This window comes from Bubalus kerabau, chromosome 22 (assembly GCF_029407905.1).
Source record: "Bubalus kerabau isolate K-KA32 ecotype Philippines breed swamp buffalo chromosome 22, PCC_UOA_SB_1v2, whole genome shotgun sequence".
In the NCBI taxonomy this organism is placed as follows: domain Eukaryota; kingdom Metazoa; phylum Chordata; class Mammalia; order Artiodactyla; family Bovidae; genus Bubalus; species Bubalus kerabau.
In genome coordinates, this window is record NC_073645.1 from 53,123,166 (window position 1) to 53,143,721 (window position 20,556).

The window sequence follows — 20,556 nt, forward strand, 5'->3', positions numbered from 1 at the left end:
AGATATCTCACACTAACAGAAAGCGTCTGTCTTCACTCTCTTTCAGAGGAGAAGCAGCACATCGATGAAGCCAGTTTAAAGCGTGAGTTCCACTCTTTGTGAGCGTCATGGTCCACAGACTGGGAGAGCCTTCCTGCGCTTGGACACAGCCCGACTTGTGGCTTGGAGGTGGTCCTTCTATTGACCTCGCAGCCTTGAGATCTAAGATGGTGCTGTCAGTAATGCAGTGTGTGTGTGTGTGTGTGCATGAGTCTATATGCACACACACGTGCTCTGTCAGAAGAGGACGCACAGGGTTGAGCTCTTTTGAGGCGCTTGTAGATTGACGTACCAGGTGATGAGCCGGGCAGCCAGGTGAGACCGTAAGACAACACTGTATAAGAGAAACACAAGCCGCATTGCCTGGAGCGGAGGGAGGTCCGCCTGTGTGTCTGCAAGGGTTAGGGTCACTTTATATTTGTGTCGGAGGAAACGTTCAACTCGGGTATGGACGACAGAGGCAGCGAGACCAGGCTTGATTTGCTAGGATGAATCGAGAGAAAGATTATAGGATCAGACAGACATGCTTTTCTCTGGCGGGTGCAGGTTTTCCGCTGGGCAATGCACGAGCAATCAACACTTGTCCAAGAAGGATGCATCCTTTCTGTTATCATTAAAGCCACAGTTACTTATTCACTTGGGCAAGAAATGGGGCCACTTCACTGCTTTTCCATCTGAGCTTGATGTCAGGGTTTGTATCTCAAGTCCAAAGTCTGGTTTAACCCTCCCTGCATTCTTCTGTCTTGTTCTAATGACTGCATCGTCTTGGCGCATTTGTTGTAGTCAGAATCAAAAGGCAAACAGTAGACTTGAGTGAATAAAAGCCACCGTGGAGCTGTGGAGGAACTCCCAGAGTGAAGTGTGGTGCAGTGTACGATGCAGGCATTGAGAAACGCTCCCAAGTTCCACTCCCTGAGGGCCTGCCCAGCCCCGTGTGTACCTGCCCAGGAACAGCAGTTATGGAGGCTGGCCATTTGGGATCCCAAAGTGTGCATTTGAAACCCAAATTCACACCCCTCGTGTTTATTTGGGTCATCATGATTTTCATGTCGTACATATGTCTGGAGCACTTCACATGCCCACACATCCCAAACTCTCAATCACAGCTTTGTAGTTTTTGAAAGGAGGCAAACTCTACAGGAAAGAGAAGCATGTAAATATGTACCAATGCTTATGAAGTCATTATTATCTGTATGTAAAAAGGATGTGCATTGGAAAGGGAAAATGGCTCAATGAATGTTTTAAGTAATCCATGTACCAAACTGCATTTTGAAACTGCATGTTCCCCAAAGCACACATTGAGTTGAAATGCGAAGTCTTCTCTTCAGATACCATTGTTTTTGTTCATGTATCATAGGCACCTTCTGTTCATCTGCCTACAAAATCCAGCATTTTAGGGTTGGGCTTTTGAAAAAAAAAGAGAGAGAGAAAAGAAAGAGAAAAATATGGGTATTTGTCACTAATTCCTGCCAATCCACTGAGCACCTGAAGAAGTCAAGTATTTTAAAATAATATGCATTTTCTAAATACTAGAATGTACCTTTTATTCAAAACCAGTGGACTGGATTGAATCGAATGTTGGGCTCACTATTTAGCTCTTCAGATAGAGGAAGTGGCACAAAGAGGCTGAAACACAGACATGTTTGCTGTGTCACTGAGATGTGTGCAGCCTAAGACTTGTCACCATACGCAGCACGCACAGCATCCAGGAACACACACACGTGTTTTCATTTGTCCAAGCCAGAATTCACGTGCACAATATCCAGAAAAACATACGTGTTTTCATTTGTCCAAGCCAGAATTCATGTGCACAATATCCAGAAAACACATGTGCTTTCGTTTGTGCAAACCAGAATCCATGTAAACTGCAGCTTCCTTGTTGACACGGTGTGTGTACCTCGTTCCCGTGGTCTCAAGCTCCAGTTGCTGAAGGACCGTGGCTTTTCCCTAAAGTGCTCAGCCCTCGAGGAACCTGTAGCCTTCAGGACACCCTGAGTGCCTTACGCGGCTGTGAACACCAGTGCCGGCAGTCAGGAAGGAGGGCGTGCTGGGAGTGGGTTTGGAGGTGTTGGACGTTAATCTACACTGACCATCACTGCATCATTGACCTTAAGATGGACTGTATGTTTTAGCACAGTGATGGATTTACGTTTAGGCTCAGGAAAATCAAGCTGTACATATAGGTATCAAATCATATATTTGTTTACTGTGTATTTTTTAAAAGCTTTATTGTAAATTTATGCAAACACGAGTGAGGACTTGTTTTCTCATGGCAATGTGCCAAACAGTGTTTGTGCTCCCTGAAGCAGTTCCTTAATAACCACACTCTAAACACGTGATGCTCTGTTCAGTGCTAAACAGTATTCAGAGCCCTAAAATAGGTTTGTATGGTGATCAACTACAGAATTTTACACATATTTTTGTATTGTGATTCCTATGATATATACCAGAGAATTTTTACTCATTTGTAAATTATTGTACAGTTTTTTAATAAAGATTGTTTTAAATCTTAGAATATCAAAGTTCTCCACCTCACAAAGTATTAAAGTCTGGACTTATCGGGTACAGTAGCCACTTCTGTATTCTGTGTCCACTCTCTGAATGATAGTGCATCTTCCCACACCAGAAAGGAGAGCTGGGCCTTCTGCGCGTTGGGAAGGGGGACCCGGGCATCTCACATACAGCCTCGTCCTAAGTTATGGGGGGGGGGGCTCATCCGGAGGACAGGCTCTGAGGTCACCTGGGGTCAGCCACAGGGAGGCCTGCTCCTGGGCTGTTTGTCAAATGAGAACCTAGGGAGAAGTCAAGTCCCTGAGAATGGTGAATTTCTGTGAATGAATAAGAACCTGTTTCAGTGTCAGTGACCCCACAGAGGTGAGCACAGGCTGTTGGATCTCTTTGGGAAAGTGGGAACCCGAGGTGGGGCTAAGATGAGGGGCAGAAAGTGTTGATTGGGCTCTGCAGGGTTCTTATGCCTCTTGCTGTCCCAGCTTATGCTTTGAAATTCCAGCTGCGGCTGTTTTAACAGAAGCAAAGACTGGGATGTGTTTTCCTTACAAACCAATCCCCACGGGGCTTGACTTAGTAACAGCACTGTCCTGGGAGGCTGGGCGGGCTGAGAGTCCTCCTGCCGTGTCCCACCCAAACTCGGAACTTGCTTTTTAAAAAATAAGTGTTCATCTATTTGGCTACGTTGTGTCTTAGTTGCGTCACAGGGGCCTGGTTGCTCTGCAGCACATGGGGTCTCAGTTCCCCTACCAGGGACGGAACTGTGTCCCCCGCCTTGCAAGGCAGATTCGCAACCACCGGAGCACCAGGGAAATACCCGAAGTCTGTTTTTCCAGGCAGTCAGAATCAGCTTCCGTGATCGCATCATCCCCACCACCACCACCACCACCCCTGCTCTGCCCTTCCAACTCGCCAAACGTTTGAGTCAGAGCCTCCTTGCCTGACTTGGGATCGCCCACGGGGCCTGGAAATGTGGCTGAAGTTTCGAAAAATTGTTTTGTTTTGTTTTGTTTTCCGTGCCTCCTCTCCTCAGGTCCTTCTGCAGGTTGAAAGGGAGGTCAGAACCCCGTTGCGAAGCGGCTTTGCTTGGGCAGAAAGCGCGCCCTCAGCCCAGACCCGGAGCTTTCAGCACCCGCCGCGTGGACAGCGCCGGCTCCGCGCGAGCGCCCAGCAAGGCTTGGGAGTTGGGGGTGGGGGTGGGGGTGGGGGGTGGAGGGCAGGCAAAGGGAAAGGGGCGGGGGGAGCGCCGGGCCCGGGTCCGCCCCGTCTACGCGCAGCGCTCAGTTCCTCCACTGGAGGCTCCGGGACCGGCCGCCCCTCTCCCACTCCCGCAATGGCAACGAGGCGGCCGCAGGAGCCCGCAGGGGCTCTGCCCGCCTGCCTGGGGGCGCGGGGCACGGGCAGCCCCCAGGCCCGCCCCAAGCTCGGCGGAGTCTTCCGCTGCGTGGAGGACGCCTTTGAGAACAAGACCCTGTCTCTGGATGCGCTGGGAGGCGGCCACCGGGGTCCGAGAGGCGGAGGGCCCTACAGCGGCACAAGCGGCTACCCGGGGAGTCCCAGCGAGCCAGGTGGAGACGGCCTGGGGACCGCGGCGAGTCTCCCAGAGGGGCCCAACGCGGCCCAGGCCCACGGCCCACAGCAGGTAGTGGCCGCGGTGCGGTGGCTGCGGGCGGCGGGGCTGGTGAACGGGGGACGCGGGCTCTGTCCCTAAGGCCCAGCACATCCACCCCAGAGGCCACCCCGGGAGCCATCCAGGGGCCCGTCCTCTTCGGAGAGCCTCCAGCCCCTCCCCGGGGACGCGACCGCTGGCCGCAGGGCCTCTTCCCCACGACAGGCCGAGCCTAAGCCTGGACCTCCCCATCCTCCGCCCCCTCCCCAGCCCGCACCCCCCGAGGCCTGGGCTTTCCTGCTCTGTTTGTCCTGGGCTCGCCCAGATCTTTCTCTGTGTCTCCTGGTCTCTTTCTGTCCTCTGTGTGTCCCTGCAGCCCCTCTCCTGTCCTCAAGGCTCGCGGGGCTGGCCCTGGACAGTCTCACAGGCAGGTGTCTCCACTGTCCGGCCCCAGGGTCTGGCGCTGCCAGCCCTGCCCTGGCAAATCCTCGAAGGAGCCGAGCTTTGGCCTGAAACATCTTTCAGGACGGAGTCCAGCTCCCTGAGATCCTCAGCCTGGACTTTAGACTAGACTCGGTCCCCGTGGCCTTGGGTGCCCTGGGTCATCAGGGAGCTGGTGGCGGGCCTCCGGCTGGCCAGGGGCGAAGCGGGGCCTGGCAGGTCATTACCGGACCCCTCTCCCTGTCCATCCTGGGCGGGGGGCTGGCGGGGAACTTTGCCCACACACTGGCCAGGACCAGTGGCAACCGTCTTTCCACCCCCACCCCCATCCCACTCCGCCTGCAAGAGTTCGCTTGCGGACTCCGCCGGGGCTGGTCAGCGGCCTCAGCGCGGGCCTAGCCGGAGTTGACCGCAGCCTCTCGGAGCCGGGCCGGGGCGGGGCTTGAGAACCCGGGAGCAGCTGTGGGCCGGGGGTGGGGCCGGGGGCGGGGCCGGGGGCGGGGCCGGCAACCGAGCTGAGCGGCCCGGCGCGCTCGCACTTGGAAGCCGGCCGCCCACACGTACACACCCGGGCTCAGTGGGCTCCCCCGCGAGGCCTAGCTGGTGCATCCCCCGCCGGGGACCCCAGGCCCGCCCCGCCCCGCCCGAGCCAACCGAGACGTTGGCGCCGGCGGGAAGAGCAGAATGTCCTTCCAGGGCAAGAAAAGCATCCCCCGGATCACGGTGAGCCCCGCTGCCCGCTCCCCGCTCCCGCCAGCCCCGCGCCTGCCGCCCCTTGCGCCGGGCGGGGCCTGGCCTCTGGGCCCCCGGGAGGACCTTCCCGGCCGCGCGCCGGGTCCCCTTCCCTCGGCGTCCAGGCCCTCCCGTCCCCCACCTCACCTTGCGCCCTGTCCCGGCGCTGCCCCCTCCTGCCCAGCTCCTTCCCGCGCAGCCGGCGGGGCCCGCGAGCGCCGCGCTAGACACCCTCAGGGAGCCGGCTCCCCTGAGACCCCCTCTGCGTCGAGGAGGGCTCGGGCCTGGGGGTGGGTGGGGGCGGGGAGACCCGCTTCCTAAAGCGCAGATGCGCCTCCCCCCTACCCCGCGGGGCCTCTCTCTAAGCTCCGGCTCGGAGTTGGCGGGCAGCGCGGCCCTTTGTTGACAAGGCTGGTCCAGCCACCGGCCTCGGGTGCAGAGATGCCATTCCCGCGCAGCCCGCCCCTCGGCCGCCCCTGTGCCCCCCCGCCGCACCGGGAGCTCTTTGTCCCAGACAAAGCACCTGAGGCCGGCGCTCAGCCCCAGCCCCGGGAGCCCCCGGAGCCCCTGGCCGCCCGGAGCCCTCCTTGGAGCTGGAGTTTGGAGGCCCCCGGCCCCGAGGGTGGTGGGGAGAGTGCTCCCTCGTCACTGAGCGGGCACCCAGGCAGCTCGGCTCCCTGGAGAAGACCCTCTAACACCACACGCCCCAGGTGGGGGAAGTCCGACTGTCCACCCAGGGCTGCCAGGAAACAAAGCCGCCCCCTCCAGGCGGCGGGAGCCCAGCGGGGAGAGGGAGAGGGGGAGGGCGAGACGGAGGGAGGTGCCTGGAGGCCCGGGGGTGGCCTGCCCCTGGGAGCCCGCGGATTGAGCCCCAGCTCTGCACTTGGCTTCAGGGGAGGGCCGTGGGGTTGCCAGTTCACATCCTGAGACACTCAGGGAAGAAGGAGGGGGTCCTGCCTCAGGACTGGCCCAGATTCTGACCTAATGCAGGAAGCCCACCAGGGCCGGACAGGGTGGGGAGGGTGGCCCCACCTCTGGGTGGGTCAGAGGCCAGATGGCCAGGTCAGGAGACTGTCACCCCGGTCCTGAGGGCTGCTGCATTCCCCTCTTGGCTCCAAACCTGGGAAAGTGCCCAAGTCTGAAAACTGGGGGTTGAGTGGGGACTCAAACCACCGTCTTCCTGCCCAAAGCCTTCCCCTTCCTCTTCTTGGGCGTGTTTGAGTGGAGTGGGGACCCTGCAGGAGGAGGCAGCCAGGCTCTGACACTGGCTTGGGAGCTGGGTGAGGTGAATCCTTGTGATATGACCGGTCAGGGCCAGGCCTGGTCCTCAGGGGGCTGGGCAGTGAGTCCCTGAGGACCCAGCAGGGAGAGGCCCCGGCAGCTGGGGCCAGTCCATGGCGTAGACTGGAGCTGGCGGCAGGGCACCCAGTAGGTATTCTCAGCTTCGAGGCCCACACTGTCTCTGGCGCAGCCACCCAGCCCAGTAGGAGAGCCATCTAGGTGACTCGGGAATGAATGGGTGCGGCAGTTCCAGTAAAGTTGAGCTATGGGCGTTGAAATGTGAATTTCATATAATTTTTATGAGTCTCAATATAGTCTTCTTATGATGTCTTTCAGCCAACATGAGATGCAAACCATCCTTGGTGCAGGGTTGGGCAGACTGTACAAGCTGGGGATCCCGTCTGGCCTGTGGCTTGTTAGCCACCCTCCTGTAGACTGTGGGGTGGAGGTTCTACTTTGAGTCAATAGAAATCTGAGAATTCATCCCAAACTGTTAGATGTTAATAAGAATAGAGTGATGTGCTCTGGCTCATAAGCCATGAATTATTTATCCCCTCAGCAGCCTCTGAGAGAGCTGCTAAGTGCCCTGCACACTTCCGTTCTGGCTTCAGGCTGACGCTGGGTTTAGAACCAGAGCTCCCAGCTGGAGTCCCAGCCCAGCCTCCTGGGTGGGCACCCAGGAGCCCCAGGCCAGGGCCAGAGCCCCGTGAAAGAGCTGTGGTTCTGGCTATCTGAGCCCCAGGAAGTGTGAGGCTCAAGGTTGTGGGGGAACGTGCCACAGGGCTGGGTTCTCACCCGTGAACCTGCTCTCAGCCACCACCCTTTCTGTGTTTCTCGCCATTTTGCTCCACTGAGGCCCGGCCGTCACCCCGCACCCTGCACAGCCTGTGACCGGCCCCCCATCTCCCCTCCATCCCAACCGTCAGAAGTGGACCGATCGCGGCCCAGCTCCGTGCCGCGGCATGCCCCTAACAGCCACACTCCCTGACACTGTTCACCTCCTTGGGGCGACCTCCAGGCGGCACCAGAGCCACGAGCACCCCAGTGCCTTCCTGGCTTGCACCCCCATAGCCTCTCTGTCATCAGCTCCTGCGCCCTGACTCTCAGCCTCTCTGGAGTCCATCTCTCATCCACCCCATAATCCCAGCCAGGGGGCCCCCGCATCTCATCCAGACACACGGACACCACTGCAACCATGACCTGTGTCTGTCCTTGAACATGAGAGCCACTTTCTACCCAGGCCACTGTGATCTCTCCGCAGGCACTTAGACACAGCTTGAGGCACCACCGGTGGCCCACTGACCCCCCAGACCCCGCACGTCCCACCCCAGCCTGCCACCCCCATCCTGTATCAGCCAGGCTCTTCTCTGCCCCGGGCCTTTGCGCGGGCTGCTCCCTGGCCTGGGCCTGAGTCACAGCCATGTCAGCTCCTCATAGAGGCCCTTCTTGGTCCCTGTGGCAGCCCCGAAACGTCCCTCTGTGCGCTTATGAGCATCACCGCCTGTGAAGGCTGTGTGTGTGACATCTGTCTCCCCCCACTGGGATGTGGCCATCCTGCGGGGGGCCCTGCCTGCCGGGGCCTGCTCTAACCCCCGCCTCCCGGCACCGTCGCAGGCCACAGAGATTCTGGAAGGAGCTTGGCCCAGCTGTCAGCTGGAGCCGCCTCTGCAGGTGGACAGGGAGGGCCGGCCTTCCAGGCCCACAGGGCCAAGCGAGACGTGGCCCACCTCCCCCTCGGCATGGGCTTTAGAAATTGGGCAACACACGTGACGGTGTGCCAGTGGTCAAACGCGCGGCTACGCGCACTGACATGGCTTTGCCATGGTGACGCGGGAAGGTGGCTGGCCGTTCACCCGTGTCTTCGGTGAGGCCAGACTGCCTGACTGTGGGTGTGGGTCACGTGCAGGGCCTGTGGGCAGCCGCCTCCGAGGGCCACCGCCGCAGGGTAGGGTGGCCAACCCTGCGGGCTCTGTGCTGGTCCCACACACACAGACCGTGTTCAAAGGACACATGCAGACGTGTGTTCCATCGTGACTTCAGAGGGAAGCTGGTGCTCAGTGTACCGCTGGGTCACTCGGTTTGGAGCCAATGTGCCCCCGTTTATTTGTTTCGGACAGAGTGACCGCCTCCTGATCAGAGGGGGGAAGATCGTGAATGATGACCAGTCCTTTCACGCTGACCTGTATGTGGAGGATGGCCTGATAAAGTGAGTTGCTGCCTCTTCGCAGTCACCCGTGTACACCTTGCTCACATGCTGCCCGGAAGCTTGCTTCTGGGCGAGATCCATGTGAGGGTTTTTCCCACAACCTCGTTCCCTGGAAATAACTCCAGCCCCTCCCGCACCTTCAGCGAGGCCTTGGAAAGCAGGACGAGGCTTCCTATTTCTCTGTTATCACAGCTTCAGTACCTGTGGGCTCACAGTAGGTGCTTAAAAATGCTTATTGACCACACCTTTTCGTTTCTCTGCTCGTGTCTGTCAGGCAGCTCCAACCTCTGGTCAGCAAGGCTGCGAGTGGACACCTCAGTGACCAGCTCAGGGTGGGATCCTCCATGCTGGCTGTCCTGAGCCCCTGCGATGTCAGGGGCGGGTCCAGTTAGGCCTTGGCTGTATTGCCCTTCGCCTCCAAGACAGGAGCCCAAGGGCAGGCATCCCAGCTCCGCAGCCTTGCCAGGGGCCCCATTCACATTTGCTCAGGGCTCTTCCTAACCAGTGGGATTTCTGTTGCTTTCAGGCAAATTGGAGAAAACCTCATTGTCCCTGGGGGCATCAGAACCATCGATGCCCACGGCCTGCTGGTCCTGCCAGGCGGAGTTGACGTCCACACGCGGCTGCTGATGCCTGTTCTGGGCATGACCCCCGCTGACGACTTCTGCCAGGGGACCAAGGCCGCCCTGGCGGGGGGCACAACCATGATATGTGAGTGTCGTCCGTGGGGGCGGGGGGGTCCGTCCTAACTCTGGGCCTCTGGCGGGCTTGCATATCGCAGCAAGCACTTTCCCTGGTGGAGTTTTCTCGGGCTGTTTCTCTCTTTTTTTTTAATATAATTTTTTTTTGAAGGATAATTGCTTTACAGAATTTTGCTGTTTTTTGTCCAACCTCAACATGAATCAGCCATGGTTCCTCTTTACTGCACTCACTCTGAGAAGTGCTGAGTGCCTGAAGTGCTGAGTGCCTGAAGTGCTGAATGGCCCAGCCCAGTTCCTCAGCCTGCGTGTGCTGCCTTGGCCAGCGCTGGAGCGCTCCTGGGGTTTCCATGGAATGTGCCCATAGTTGATTATTTCCCGGGAAGCCAGCAGCTGGCCAAGGTCCTGGTTTGGAAAACTCAAGTGCCTTGGACAAGTTCAGGGGTTGCGTTGCCTGAAATGTCAGACACATTTGCTCCTGAGCCTCACCTCCTCTGAGGCTTGGTTTGCAGAAACTCATGTCCAGAAGAGCTAAAGATGGTGGAGGCAGTGTTTTAGAGAAAGGATGATAAAAATACTGTTATCCGATCAACAACCCCCAGAGTCCCTGTACCAGGCACAAGCACTGTTCTGATGTGCCTGAGCTCCATGCGTGGCAGAGAAGCCCAGTTCACAGCTTGTGAGGGGTTCACTTCCCACCGTGAACTTGCTCGTGGTCAGTTCAGGAGCCCGGACAGGAAGCCAGCATTTAGCCCCTCTCCTTCCCTGAGACCCATCAGCTCCACAGCGCCAAAGGAAGGCGCCTCTGCTCGGGCTGGACCTGGTCCAACCCTGGCTGCACCGCGGCCTGGCGGTGACCTCAGGCAGCCCGTGGTTAAACATCATGCTTCCCTGCACATTTGGGCAGGAGGCAGGGGGTGGGAGGGTGGAGTGAGAGGGGGCCCGTGGTTGCCAGGTGCACGTGGGCACATGGTGGGCGCTGCCACTGCCTCCCGGGAAGGGCTGCTCCAGGTACTCAGACCGACTTCACAGGCCCCAGCCTGGTGTGGCTTACTGAGCTATAAAGTGGCCAAACCCAGCAGTGGCCCGCCCCCCCGGTCTGATGAGGGAGCGCTCTTCTTTCAGGCCCTTGGTCCTGCTGGTCACGGGGGGCCCGGGCCCAGTGGGACGCCCTCCTGGCTGTGTCTCCCGCTGGTGCTGAGGTGTCCGATGGGCTGTGAGGATGGAGGTGCTGTAGGCATGGGCTGGCCTCTGCGGGACTGCAGCCATGAGCGCCCGCAGGACAGCATCCTGGGTGTGCAATGGAGCCATGGGAGGCTGAGGGGCCCACGTGAGGGGTGTGCGGGGAGGCACAATGTCTACCTGTAACCTTGGGTGGGCATGCCTTCCCACCGGCCACCCCGCCCAGCTCTCTCCCTGCTCCCGGCAGAGGTTGTGAGTGGGGTGTGGGCCATGGCCGCAGGGTTGCTGGCGGGGCCAGGGGGACAGTGCAGTGTCCATGTGCTCACCCTGGTTCTCCAGGGTGGGAGGGGACCCTCCATGGTGTGTGTGGTCGGGGAGGCACAAGGGAAGCCAGCCCCGCGTGCCACTGTGGGCCGGCTCGCAGGTTCAGCACTGTGGACAGCACCCCACCCCACCCCCGCCCGCCAGGCGCACCTCATTCAGCCAGGCTCTTTAGGGTGAGTCTGCTGGGGAGGGAGGTCCTTCTCTCTGCTCAGGAAGAGGCTGGGGACAAGGGGCAGGACAGATGGACAGTTCCCAGCAGCCCCAGCCCCACATAAGGCTCTAAGTCTCTCCTCTGCTTTTCTCAAACATGCCTCCTGGTCTCCTGGGAGCGTGAAGCCATTCTCCCTTGGAGACCCAGGCGGTTCTGGTGGCCAGAGTGGGGGACTTAGCTGAGCACGCTGTCTCCGCAGTGGACCACGTGTTCCCCGAGGCGGGGGTGAGCCTGCTGGCAGCCTACGAGCAGTGGCGAGAGCGAGCGGACGGCGGGGCCTGCTGTGACTACTCCCTGCACGTGGACATCCCCCGCTGGCACGAGAGCACCAGAGAGGAGCTGGAGGCCCTGGTCAGGGACAAGGGTGAGCAGGAGGCTAGCCAGGAGGAGGGGCAGCTGCGGGGCCTGTGCTTCTGGGGTCAGGTGGACGCTGCATCCATCTGACTCCAGGGCAGGCGGCTGGGTGTGGGGCAAGTTGGACAAGAGCCATTTGAAGGTGTGCTGGGCTGAGAGGTCAGCTGTGCCCGCACCTGGGGGTCGCATCCGGGGCTGCTCTCTTCACAGGAAGACAGGCACAGCTTGTGCCCCTTGTGTCTTGGGCCTGGGCGAAGGAAAAGCATGATAAGCCTTCTTAGCCCTGAAGATCCTCTAGAAGGAGATGCCTTAAAACCCACAGTCCTCTACTGCTGCCTCAACAGAAACAGGACGGTTTATAAACAGGCTTAAATATTTTTTTAAATCAAAAGCCCTGAAGCTAAAACCACATCAAAGTTTATAGTGGATTTGAAGGAAAGTCAGGTGGATGTTGTAACTGACCTCTGGTGATCAGCGTTGAGTGTGGTCTCAGCTCACAGCCGGGAGTGGAAGGGCAGGGTCAGAGGGGCCAGCAGGGATGGGACCTGGGACGGGGGTGCTGGCATCAGAATCCAGGCCAGGCCGGGAGGCTACTGGTCTCTCAGCCCAGGAAGCGGTGCGCCTGCTCCACCGCACACCTGACGGAGGCAGGGAGGTTCCGTCCAGAGTGATGGACCTCAGGCCCGTGACCTTTGGCACTTAGGAGCCCTCACCCTGGGGCAGGCGGGGGCCTCAACCAGGCAGCAGCTCTGCCTCCTGGGTCCTTCCCTACCTGGCCTGGGGGCCTGCAGCCTGGCGGCTCAAAGCAGAGGTGCAAACCCGGAACCTGCAGCCATCACCCCACCCCCGAGCTGCTGGGGCAGGGGGCAGTGATGGGGGGCCGTTAGTGAGGGGGAGTGATGGGGCAGGGGGTTAGGGGCAGTGGGGGTTAGTGATGGGGTGGGGGGTGTTAGGGGCAATGGGGGCTGAGTGATGGATGAGGGTGAGGTGTTAGGGGCAGTGCGGGTTAGTGATGGGGTGGAGGGGTGTTAGGGCCGGTGGGAGGTGAGTGATGGGGTGGGGTGGGATGTTAGGGGCACTGGGGGGTTGGTGATGGCTGAGGGTGGGTGTGAGGGGCCGTGGGGGGTTAGTGATGGGGTGGGTTGTTAGGGGCCGTGGGGGGTAGTGATAGTGGGTGTGGAGTGCATTAGTGAAGGGTGTGTGGGTTCTCACCTGCTTTGCTGCTAGGGAACAGTTGGTTCCTCACCTCAGAGTCGAGGAGCTGGATGGACTTGGATGTCTCTGCCGCAGTCTGGGCTGGTCTGGAGTATGTGGGGCTGATGCCCAAGGTCCGCCAGGCCAGCTGGTGAGGCCCTTGGGAGAGGCTACCCTCACCTGGCACCTGACCTCTCCTGCTTCCCCCCAGGTGTGAACTCCTTCCTGGTTTTCATGGCGTACAAAGACAGGCACCAGTGCACAGACGGCCAGGTAGGGGCGGGGGTGGGAGGCCGCGGGCGCTGGGGGCGGGGCCTCACCCCCACGTGGTCCTGAGGGGGTGGGGCAGGCAGGGCGGGCGCTGGGGGGCGGGGCCTCAGCTCCACGTGGTCCTGAGTTTGGGGGCAGGCTCTGCGGGTGCTGGGGGGGCGGGGCCTCACCCCCACGTGGTCCGCCTGCGTCTCCCCAGATTTATGAGATCTTCAGTGTCATCCGGGACCTGGGGGCCGTGGCCCAAGTGCACGCGGAGAATGGGGACATCGTGGACGAGGTGGGGCTGGTGGGGTGACCCTGCCCTTGGCCGTGCGAACGCAGAGCCACAAACCCCGGGGAGGGGACCTGGAACCTGGCCCGGGTGATAGCTAGCTCAGGGCGAAGGTCAGGCAGGGGGGTTGCTGGGAGCCTGCGGGCTCTTGGCCACAGCAGGTCTTTCCTCATCCTCACACATCTGACCTTAAATTCTCCAAAACAGAGGTGTTGCTTCCTGGGGTGGGAGGGAACGCAGAGGCGGGTTCCCGTGCCCTCTGGCCCAGGACTGGGCCCTACAGAGCTGTTCCTTCTGCCCACGGGCGCACCTGTGGGGTTTGTGGCCCAGTCCTCCGTCGAGGCTGCTTCCTGGGGAGGCCCTGGCCCTTCTGCCCATGCCCCACCTTCCCCACAAGCCCAGGCCTCTGCCCCCACTGTTTGCCCACCAGCCTCAGTGCCCACAGGGTCCAGGCAGTGGCAGGGGGCACGGAGGAGCTTCCCAGCCGCCCGGGGGTCTGTGGGGTCGGGGGAGTCACACACACACACAGCACACCCCCGCCCCGTGACGTTCCAGACCCGCAGAGAAGCTTTCTGGGACCCACTGGCCTCTCCGGTTCCCAAGCTCACCAGGAGCCAGGGACACTCGGGAGGGGCATGTGGGGTTCCGGGCAGTGCGTGCTGCGTGTGTCTCTAGGGCGGGGCGGCTGGGCCGGGAGGAGGGTGGGAGGTGTGTGCTGGGGGAGGGGCTTGTTCTGGTCGGCTCCTCCCCGGTTCTCCACCCCGAGTTCGTCCACACAGCGGGTGCTGTGCAGAGGTGCTGTTCACCTTGGGGTGAACCAGCCTGAGACAGCCCCACTCCTGGCTGTGCAGAGCCCCCAACCCCGCCCCATGCGTGCACACCCCGGCCGTGAACGCCCCCGTGCCCACACACCCCGTGCACACACCCGCTGGGGAAGCAGCAGTAGGTGAGGCTGGGGGGCCTTGACCTTCTCACTGAGGAGGCTTGCGACCCCAGGCGCATTCGGCCTTCTGCAGCCCTGGGGCTCCCTCATCCGTGATTCGGGGAGCCGGAGTCACCCCCTTCAGAGCGCGACCCCTCTACTCCCCCCAAGTTCTCGGGGTGGGTGATTCGGTGGTCTCAGGGTCAGGCGTCCTGGGCTGTGGACCGCACCCTGCAAGGCCCTCCGGGGCCCGCGCTACTTACTCACAGGCTGAAATGTGGTGTGTGTTTAGGAGCAGAAGCGGCTGCTGGAACTCGGTGTCACCGGCCCCGAGGGCCACGTGCTCAGCCACCCCGAGGAGGTAGGTGTGAGCCTGTGGGGCACCCCAATGGGCCTTCATCGGGGGCGGGCTGGGCCCCATCCAGGTGGGACTGTGACCCCACTGTCCTCGCCTGGGGGTGAGTCAGGGCTCCCGGCCCCCTGCCTGTGGGCTGCGCTGAGGCCTGCACGCAAGACTGAGAGGGCGGGTGGTCTACTCCGGGGTGGCACGGGCCAGCGCAGATTCAGGGCTCGAGCCCTAGGCTGGGGTCCTGGCCCCCGGTGCCCCTCTGAGCCTAGCATCTGTGGGTGGCCAGGGTGTCATGGGCTCACTGCAGTCAGGAGCCCCAGGCTGGGGTCTCGACCCCCGGGTGCCCCTCTGGGCCCAGCATCTGTGGGTGGCCGGGGCGTTGCGGGCTCACTATGGTCAGGAGCCCCAGCTCTTGCGCGGCCTGAGCAGCCCGTCTGCAGGTGGAGGCCGAGGCCGTGTACCGCGCCGTCACCATCGCCAGGCAGGCCAGCTGCCCCCTGTACGTCACCAAGGTCATGAGCAAGGCCGCGGCCGATGTGATCGCCCGGGCCAAGCGGCGAGGTGGGTGCTGGCTGGAGCAGGGAGGGGCTTGGGGGTCGCTCCTGTCCACAGCCCCCCGGAGCGGCACAGGGTGGCCCCATGGGGATGCAGCGGGCCTGCCGGCCTCCTCAGGGGCCTCTCCTGTGAGGGTTGCGGGTGTGGCCTATGGGGGTGGCCTGAGACTCCCTCTTGTCCAGACAGCAGTGGGACCTGACAGGGGCCTTGAATCACACATGGGGCTAAGGGCCCTGTGTGCATAGAAGTGCGTGTCAGAGCCGTACTGTGTGTGTGTGAGTGTGGGGGGTGTGTGTGTGTGTTACATGATGTGTGTCTGTGTGTGTGTGTGGTGTGTGTGTGTGTGGGCACTTACGTGATGTGTGTCTGTGTGTGTGTATGGTGTGTGTGTGTGTGTGGTGCTGATGTGATATGTGTGTGTGTGTGGTGTGTGTGTGTGCTTATGTGATGTGTGTCTGTGTGTGTGTGTGGTGCTGATGTGATGTGTGTGTGTGTATGGTGTGTACGGTGTGTGCGGTGTGGTGTGTAAGCCTGCACCCTTGGGTTGTGTGAAGAGCCTCGCCCAGCTGACCCTCGGGCCAAGCTGCTGCTCCCTGGACACCTCCCGGGTTGGCGCGGGCGTGGGTCTGGAGCCAGGTGCCGTCTGGCTGGACGCCGGGCCGTGGAGGAGGCAGGTCCATGGCAGGCGGGGCAGCCGGTGTGTCTGTGCCCCGGCAGAGTGAGGCGGGGGCAGAGCGGCCCCGCAGGAGCCCCGGGCAGGCCAGGTGCCCCGGGTCAGGGAGCAGTCCTCGCAGTCAGGAAATTGAAGGGCAGCATGGTGGGAGGCCTGGCCCAGCCCGTGGCGGGGGTGGGGGATGGTCCTGCGGCCGCGGTGCCGCTCACGCCTTGCCACAGGGGTGGTGGTGTTCGGGGAGCCCATCACCGCCGGCCTGGGTGCGGACGGCTCGCAGTACTGGAGCAAGAACTGGGCCAAGGCCGCCGCCTTCGTCACGTCGCCCCCCATCAGCCCGGACCCCAGCACCGCGGACCACCTCACCGCCCTGCTGTCCAGGTAGGGAGCCCCTGGCCCTGCGCCCCCCAGCTGTGGGGCTCTCCCCCACCCTGCTGTCCAGGCAGGAGTCCCTGGGCCCCCCATCCAGGGAGCCTGCGCCCCCCTCCTGGCCGCGCCCTGTGGGCACACTCCACCCTGTGGCCGGGCGTGGGGTGGGGGTGCTCAGGGAGGACGGGCCCCCTGGGCCCCTGTGACCCCGGCTCTCTGCAGCGGGGACCTCCAGGTGACTGGCAGCGCCCACTGCACCTTCACCACTGCTCAGAAGGCCGTCGGTAGGGACAACTTCACGCTCATCCCCGAGGGTACCAACGGCGTGGAGGAGCGCATGTCCGTGGTCTGGGAGAAGTGTGTGGTGGGTGAGATGAAGGGCCGTGGGACCCCTCCCCATGGAGGAGCTGGCGGGACCACAAAGGGAAGCCCCTGGATGAGCAAAGTCTCTGCGTGGAGAGGAGCTCAGGGCGGGCGGGCTCCAGGCTGTCCCCCCCAGCCCGGTCACCCTGGGGTCCCCAGACATTCTGCTCTAGTCCCCCAGAGGAGACTCCACGTAGCCAGGCCCCGCCCTGGTCCTGATACACCGGCCCTGAGCACAGGGGGTCCCTACACTCTGCAGCATCTCCCCAGGAGGGCCGAGGTTCCCCCAGACGTCTGTCTCACCTGGGGCCTCTGCCCCCGTGCCACCAGCCCTGGCCCTGAGCCCTCCCCCGGGCTGAGGCCCTGACCCCAGGCTCCTGGCCATCACCGGGGGCCAGTCACATCCTCTGGGGACAGATGTCATTGTGGAAACATCAGCATTCACTTGCCCACAAAGTGAGCGTGGAGATGGGCTCAGTGCCAAGGGAGGACCAGACCTGCAGGCCTCACTGAGGCACGCTGCCCTCAGCCTGGAGGGCGGCGCGTGCACACGGGAGCCTGGAGACCAGACCCTGCGTGCTGCTGGGGAGGGTTGCCCCTGACCCCGCCTTCTGGCTTCTCAGGCCTCGGGGCAGATGGATGAGAATGAATTCGTTGCCGTGACCAGTACGAACGCGGCCAAAATCTTCAACTTTTACCCGAGGAAGGGGCGGGTGGCCGTGGGCTCTGATGCCGACCTGGTCATATGGAACCCCCGGGCCACGAGAATCATCTCTGCCAAGAGCCACAGCCTGGTGAGAGAAGCCGGTCCCACATGGGGGCCAGCTTGGGGTCTGGGGGGTACCTGCGGCCATCCTGGACATCCTGGGATGGGCAGGGCCAGCGGGGGTGGGGGACCCTGTCTTGGGGGAGAGCTCACCCGCTCTGTGTGCCCGGGAGACGTGCCTGAGGGGCCAGGGGTGCAGGCACAGCTGCCCCCCCGAAACCCCAACCCAGGCTGAGTGGATGCTTCCCTCCGGGGCCCTGGCTCCAGACTCTGAGCAGTGCTAAGGCCTCCTGAGGGCTCAGAGGGCTGCTGTCCCCCCAGAACGTGGAGTACAACATCTTTGAGGGCTTGGAGTGCCGAGGAGCCCCCAGCGTGGTCATCAGTCAGGGCCGGGTTGTGCTGGAGGACGGGGCCCTGTGCGTCACCCCCGGGACCGGCCGCTTCATCCCACGCAAGACCTTCCCTGACTTCGTCTACAAGAGGATAAAGGCCCGAAACCGGGTGAGCCTGAGCTAGGCGGGTGGGCAGGCGGAGCTCTCAGGCCTGCTCATGGTCAGCCTGCCCTTGGCCGCCCTGCTGTCGGAAAGGCACGGTGGCCTCACCGATCTGGGCGGTTCCTCGCCTGCGTTCGTGACCAGGCCGCCCACGTCACTGCAGAGACTGCGGGCGTGAGGCCAAGGAAACCCTGAGTGACCGCCCCCGGGGACACAGCCACCAAGCCTAGCAGAGGTCACCCAGCATTTAGTAAATTCGGGAAGGAGAGCGGGATGCTCAGACAGCGTCCATAAGTCCCCGTCCCTCGCCGGGGCTTGGCCAGCGGCCTGCTGCATCCGGCAGGTGTGCAGGTGTTTGTCCAGGCCCTGCACACGCTACAGGCGGTTCACGCGTGCACACGTGTGCTCACAGGCCCAGCTGCACACACATGCGTGGTCACCACACACGCGGGTTGGCTTTATCGCAGCCCCGTTCCCACTTGTGTAGGATGACATCGTCTGAACCTGTATTTGGAGGGACAGCCCCCGGGCAGGGCTGGGACCGGCACTGGCTCCTCCCCAGGGCAGGAGCGGAGGCCACCCTGACCTGCCGGCGCTCCTGTCTCAGGCTGCCTGCACCCCCACTCCCCCAGACCTGCCCTGGGCATGCCGCCTGCCTCGGGGGAGGGGGGTGTGCGTCCACACGCACGGGTGGACACCCCTGGGGGTGGGGGGCCCTGCCCTCGAGCTTGGGGTCGGCTCAGTGCCCCTCACACCCAGCCCTTCGGCCCCCAGCTGGCAGAGATCCATGGTGTGCCCCGAGGCCTCTACGATGGGCCGGTCCATGAGGTGATGGCACCCACCAAGCCAGGGACTGGGTCCCAGGCCCGTGCGTCCTGCCCCGGGAAGATCTCCATGCCCCCCTTCCGCAACCTGCACCAGTCGGGGTTCAGCCTGTCCGGTGAGTGGAGCTTGGGGTGCTCGGTGTCCTTGGTGCCTGGGCCCCGAGGACCGTGCCCAGCCCCCAGCCCTGGCATCTCACATGAGGTGCACAAGGAAGGGGGCTGGGGGTCTCAGGGGTTCACCTGTAGCCGCCAGCTCGAGCCTCTGCTTTGAGGGTCTGGGCTGTGGGGTGTGGATTTGCAGGGAGGCGCTGAGCCAGGCTCTCCCTAGAGAGAGAGCCAGCCCTCCCTGCCCGACTGGGGGCCGACCTAGCCCCTGACGTCCAGTTCCTGCCGGCCTCCGGGATCCAGCCTCGTCCTGAAGGCTGGGGCCAGCCCTCTCTCATCCCGGGCCCGTGCAGGGCGAGACCCGGAGGAGGGACGCTGGTGTTGGCCTCGCCTGTGCCCCTCCGCACAGGCTTCCCGGACGGCCGGCCTTGACCTGTGGGCTCCGGCCACCGGCACACCTGGCCTCACCAGCCTGCTCGTCTGAGGCCTCGGTGGGGGAGCACCTGCTCTGGGGAGGCGCCAGGCCGTCGGGGAGCGTAGGGTCTGCAGCCCTGGCCCCTGGGGTGTGGCGGGCGGGTCTGCCTGCCCCCCAGCGCGGCCTCCGCCCCGCCCTCCCGCAGGCTCACAGGCGGACGACCACATCGCGCGGCGCACGGCCCAGAAGATCATGGCGCCCCCTGGCGGCCGCTCCCACATCACGTCGCTGTCCTAGGAGCTGCCGCGGGCGGCCGGCCCCCTCCTTGTTCCCTCCCTTCCTTGAGCCCACTCTGAAAGGTGCTTGGCCTTCCCTTCTCCTCCCCAGCACCTCTCCCCTTGGGGTCCCACGGCCCGTTACAGGGAGCCCCCGCAGGAGAGGCTGAACGGGTGAGGTTTCACTGCCAGGGCGGGCAGAGGGGCTGGGCATGCTGGTGGGGGCAGCTCAGGGGCCCCGAGCTCTGGGGCCTCGGAAGGCGGGGACCTCTGGAGACGCCCAGGACGGAAGGCGGAGGGCATGGTGCCCTCGTCCCCGACTCTGCTGCCGTCCCGGCCCCGCCCGAGCTGCTGTGACTTCAGGGGCCCACGGGGCTGCTGCGCGGGCAGCTGCACGTCTCAGGCTTCCCGGGACCAGACCCCGGCGCCGTCCCTAGAGCCCTTCCTGCTCCAGGGCCAGGGGCCCCGAGCTGAGTGCTTCCTTCTCCTACGACCTGTGTCCCCAGTAGTTGATTAGAGACGCCGTCCTGTGTGCCGAGGGCACTGTAGTCAGGAACCTGCATGCCACCCGCTGCCCAGCGGCCCCAGTCCCGTGGAACCAGGTTGATTAAAGGCATCTGGACTGGAAGCCACTGGCGTGTGGAGAGCCCTGACTTCTCTGCCCCTACACCATCCCCCAGGGGTTCGTGTGCGGCACCCTCGAGAACATCCTGCAGCACTCTGGTCCTGCCTCTAGACAGCTGGGAGGCCGGACCACCAGACAACTGCAGGGCTGGCTGGGTCTGAGCTGTGGGCAGGGGCTCTGCCTCCCACAGGCCTGTAGGTCACAGAGAGCCAGACACCCAGAAGGAGAGGGGTGCTGGGAGGACCCCTACCCATGTTCTAGTTGGTGGGCTCAAGCTGCCCAGCAGGGCTTGGGGCAGTATGGCGTGTGGGGAGCTTGTGCTGCCCACTTAAGGCGGAGCAGGCTGGGGTTCTGATCCAGACCCACGGATGGCGCTGCCCCCAGAACCTTCCAGAAGATGGAGCTGCTGGGCTGGCCTCCTGGCCTCAGCCTTGCTCATAAAAATCCTGCCAGGTCTGTCCCCCAGGTGTGGGACACTCTCCACCCTAAGAGCACCAGGAA

General features: G+C 62.4%; 1 protein-coding gene across 1 annotated transcript; it reads left to right on the forward strand.

Moving 5' to 3' along the window:
* The first annotated feature begins 5,174 nt into the window (after positions 1-5,174).
* Positions 5,175-20,052, forward strand: DPYSL4 (dihydropyrimidinase like 4). Its single transcript, XM_055560167.1, has 14 exons — positions 5,175-5,320; positions 8,728-8,816; positions 9,343-9,527; positions 11,431-11,595; positions 12,991-13,052; positions 13,249-13,329; positions 14,538-14,606; positions 15,035-15,155; positions 16,044-16,200; positions 16,411-16,552; positions 17,175-17,345; positions 17,639-17,818; positions 18,586-18,751; positions 19,361-20,052. Exons 1-14 carry the CDS (start codon positions 5,282-5,284, stop codon positions 19,450-19,452), a joined length of 1,719 nt encoding a protein of 572 aa, XP_055416142.1. The 5' UTR covers positions 5,175-5,281; the 3' UTR covers positions 19,453-20,052.
* The last annotated feature ends 504 nt before the right edge of the window (positions 20,053-20,556 follow it).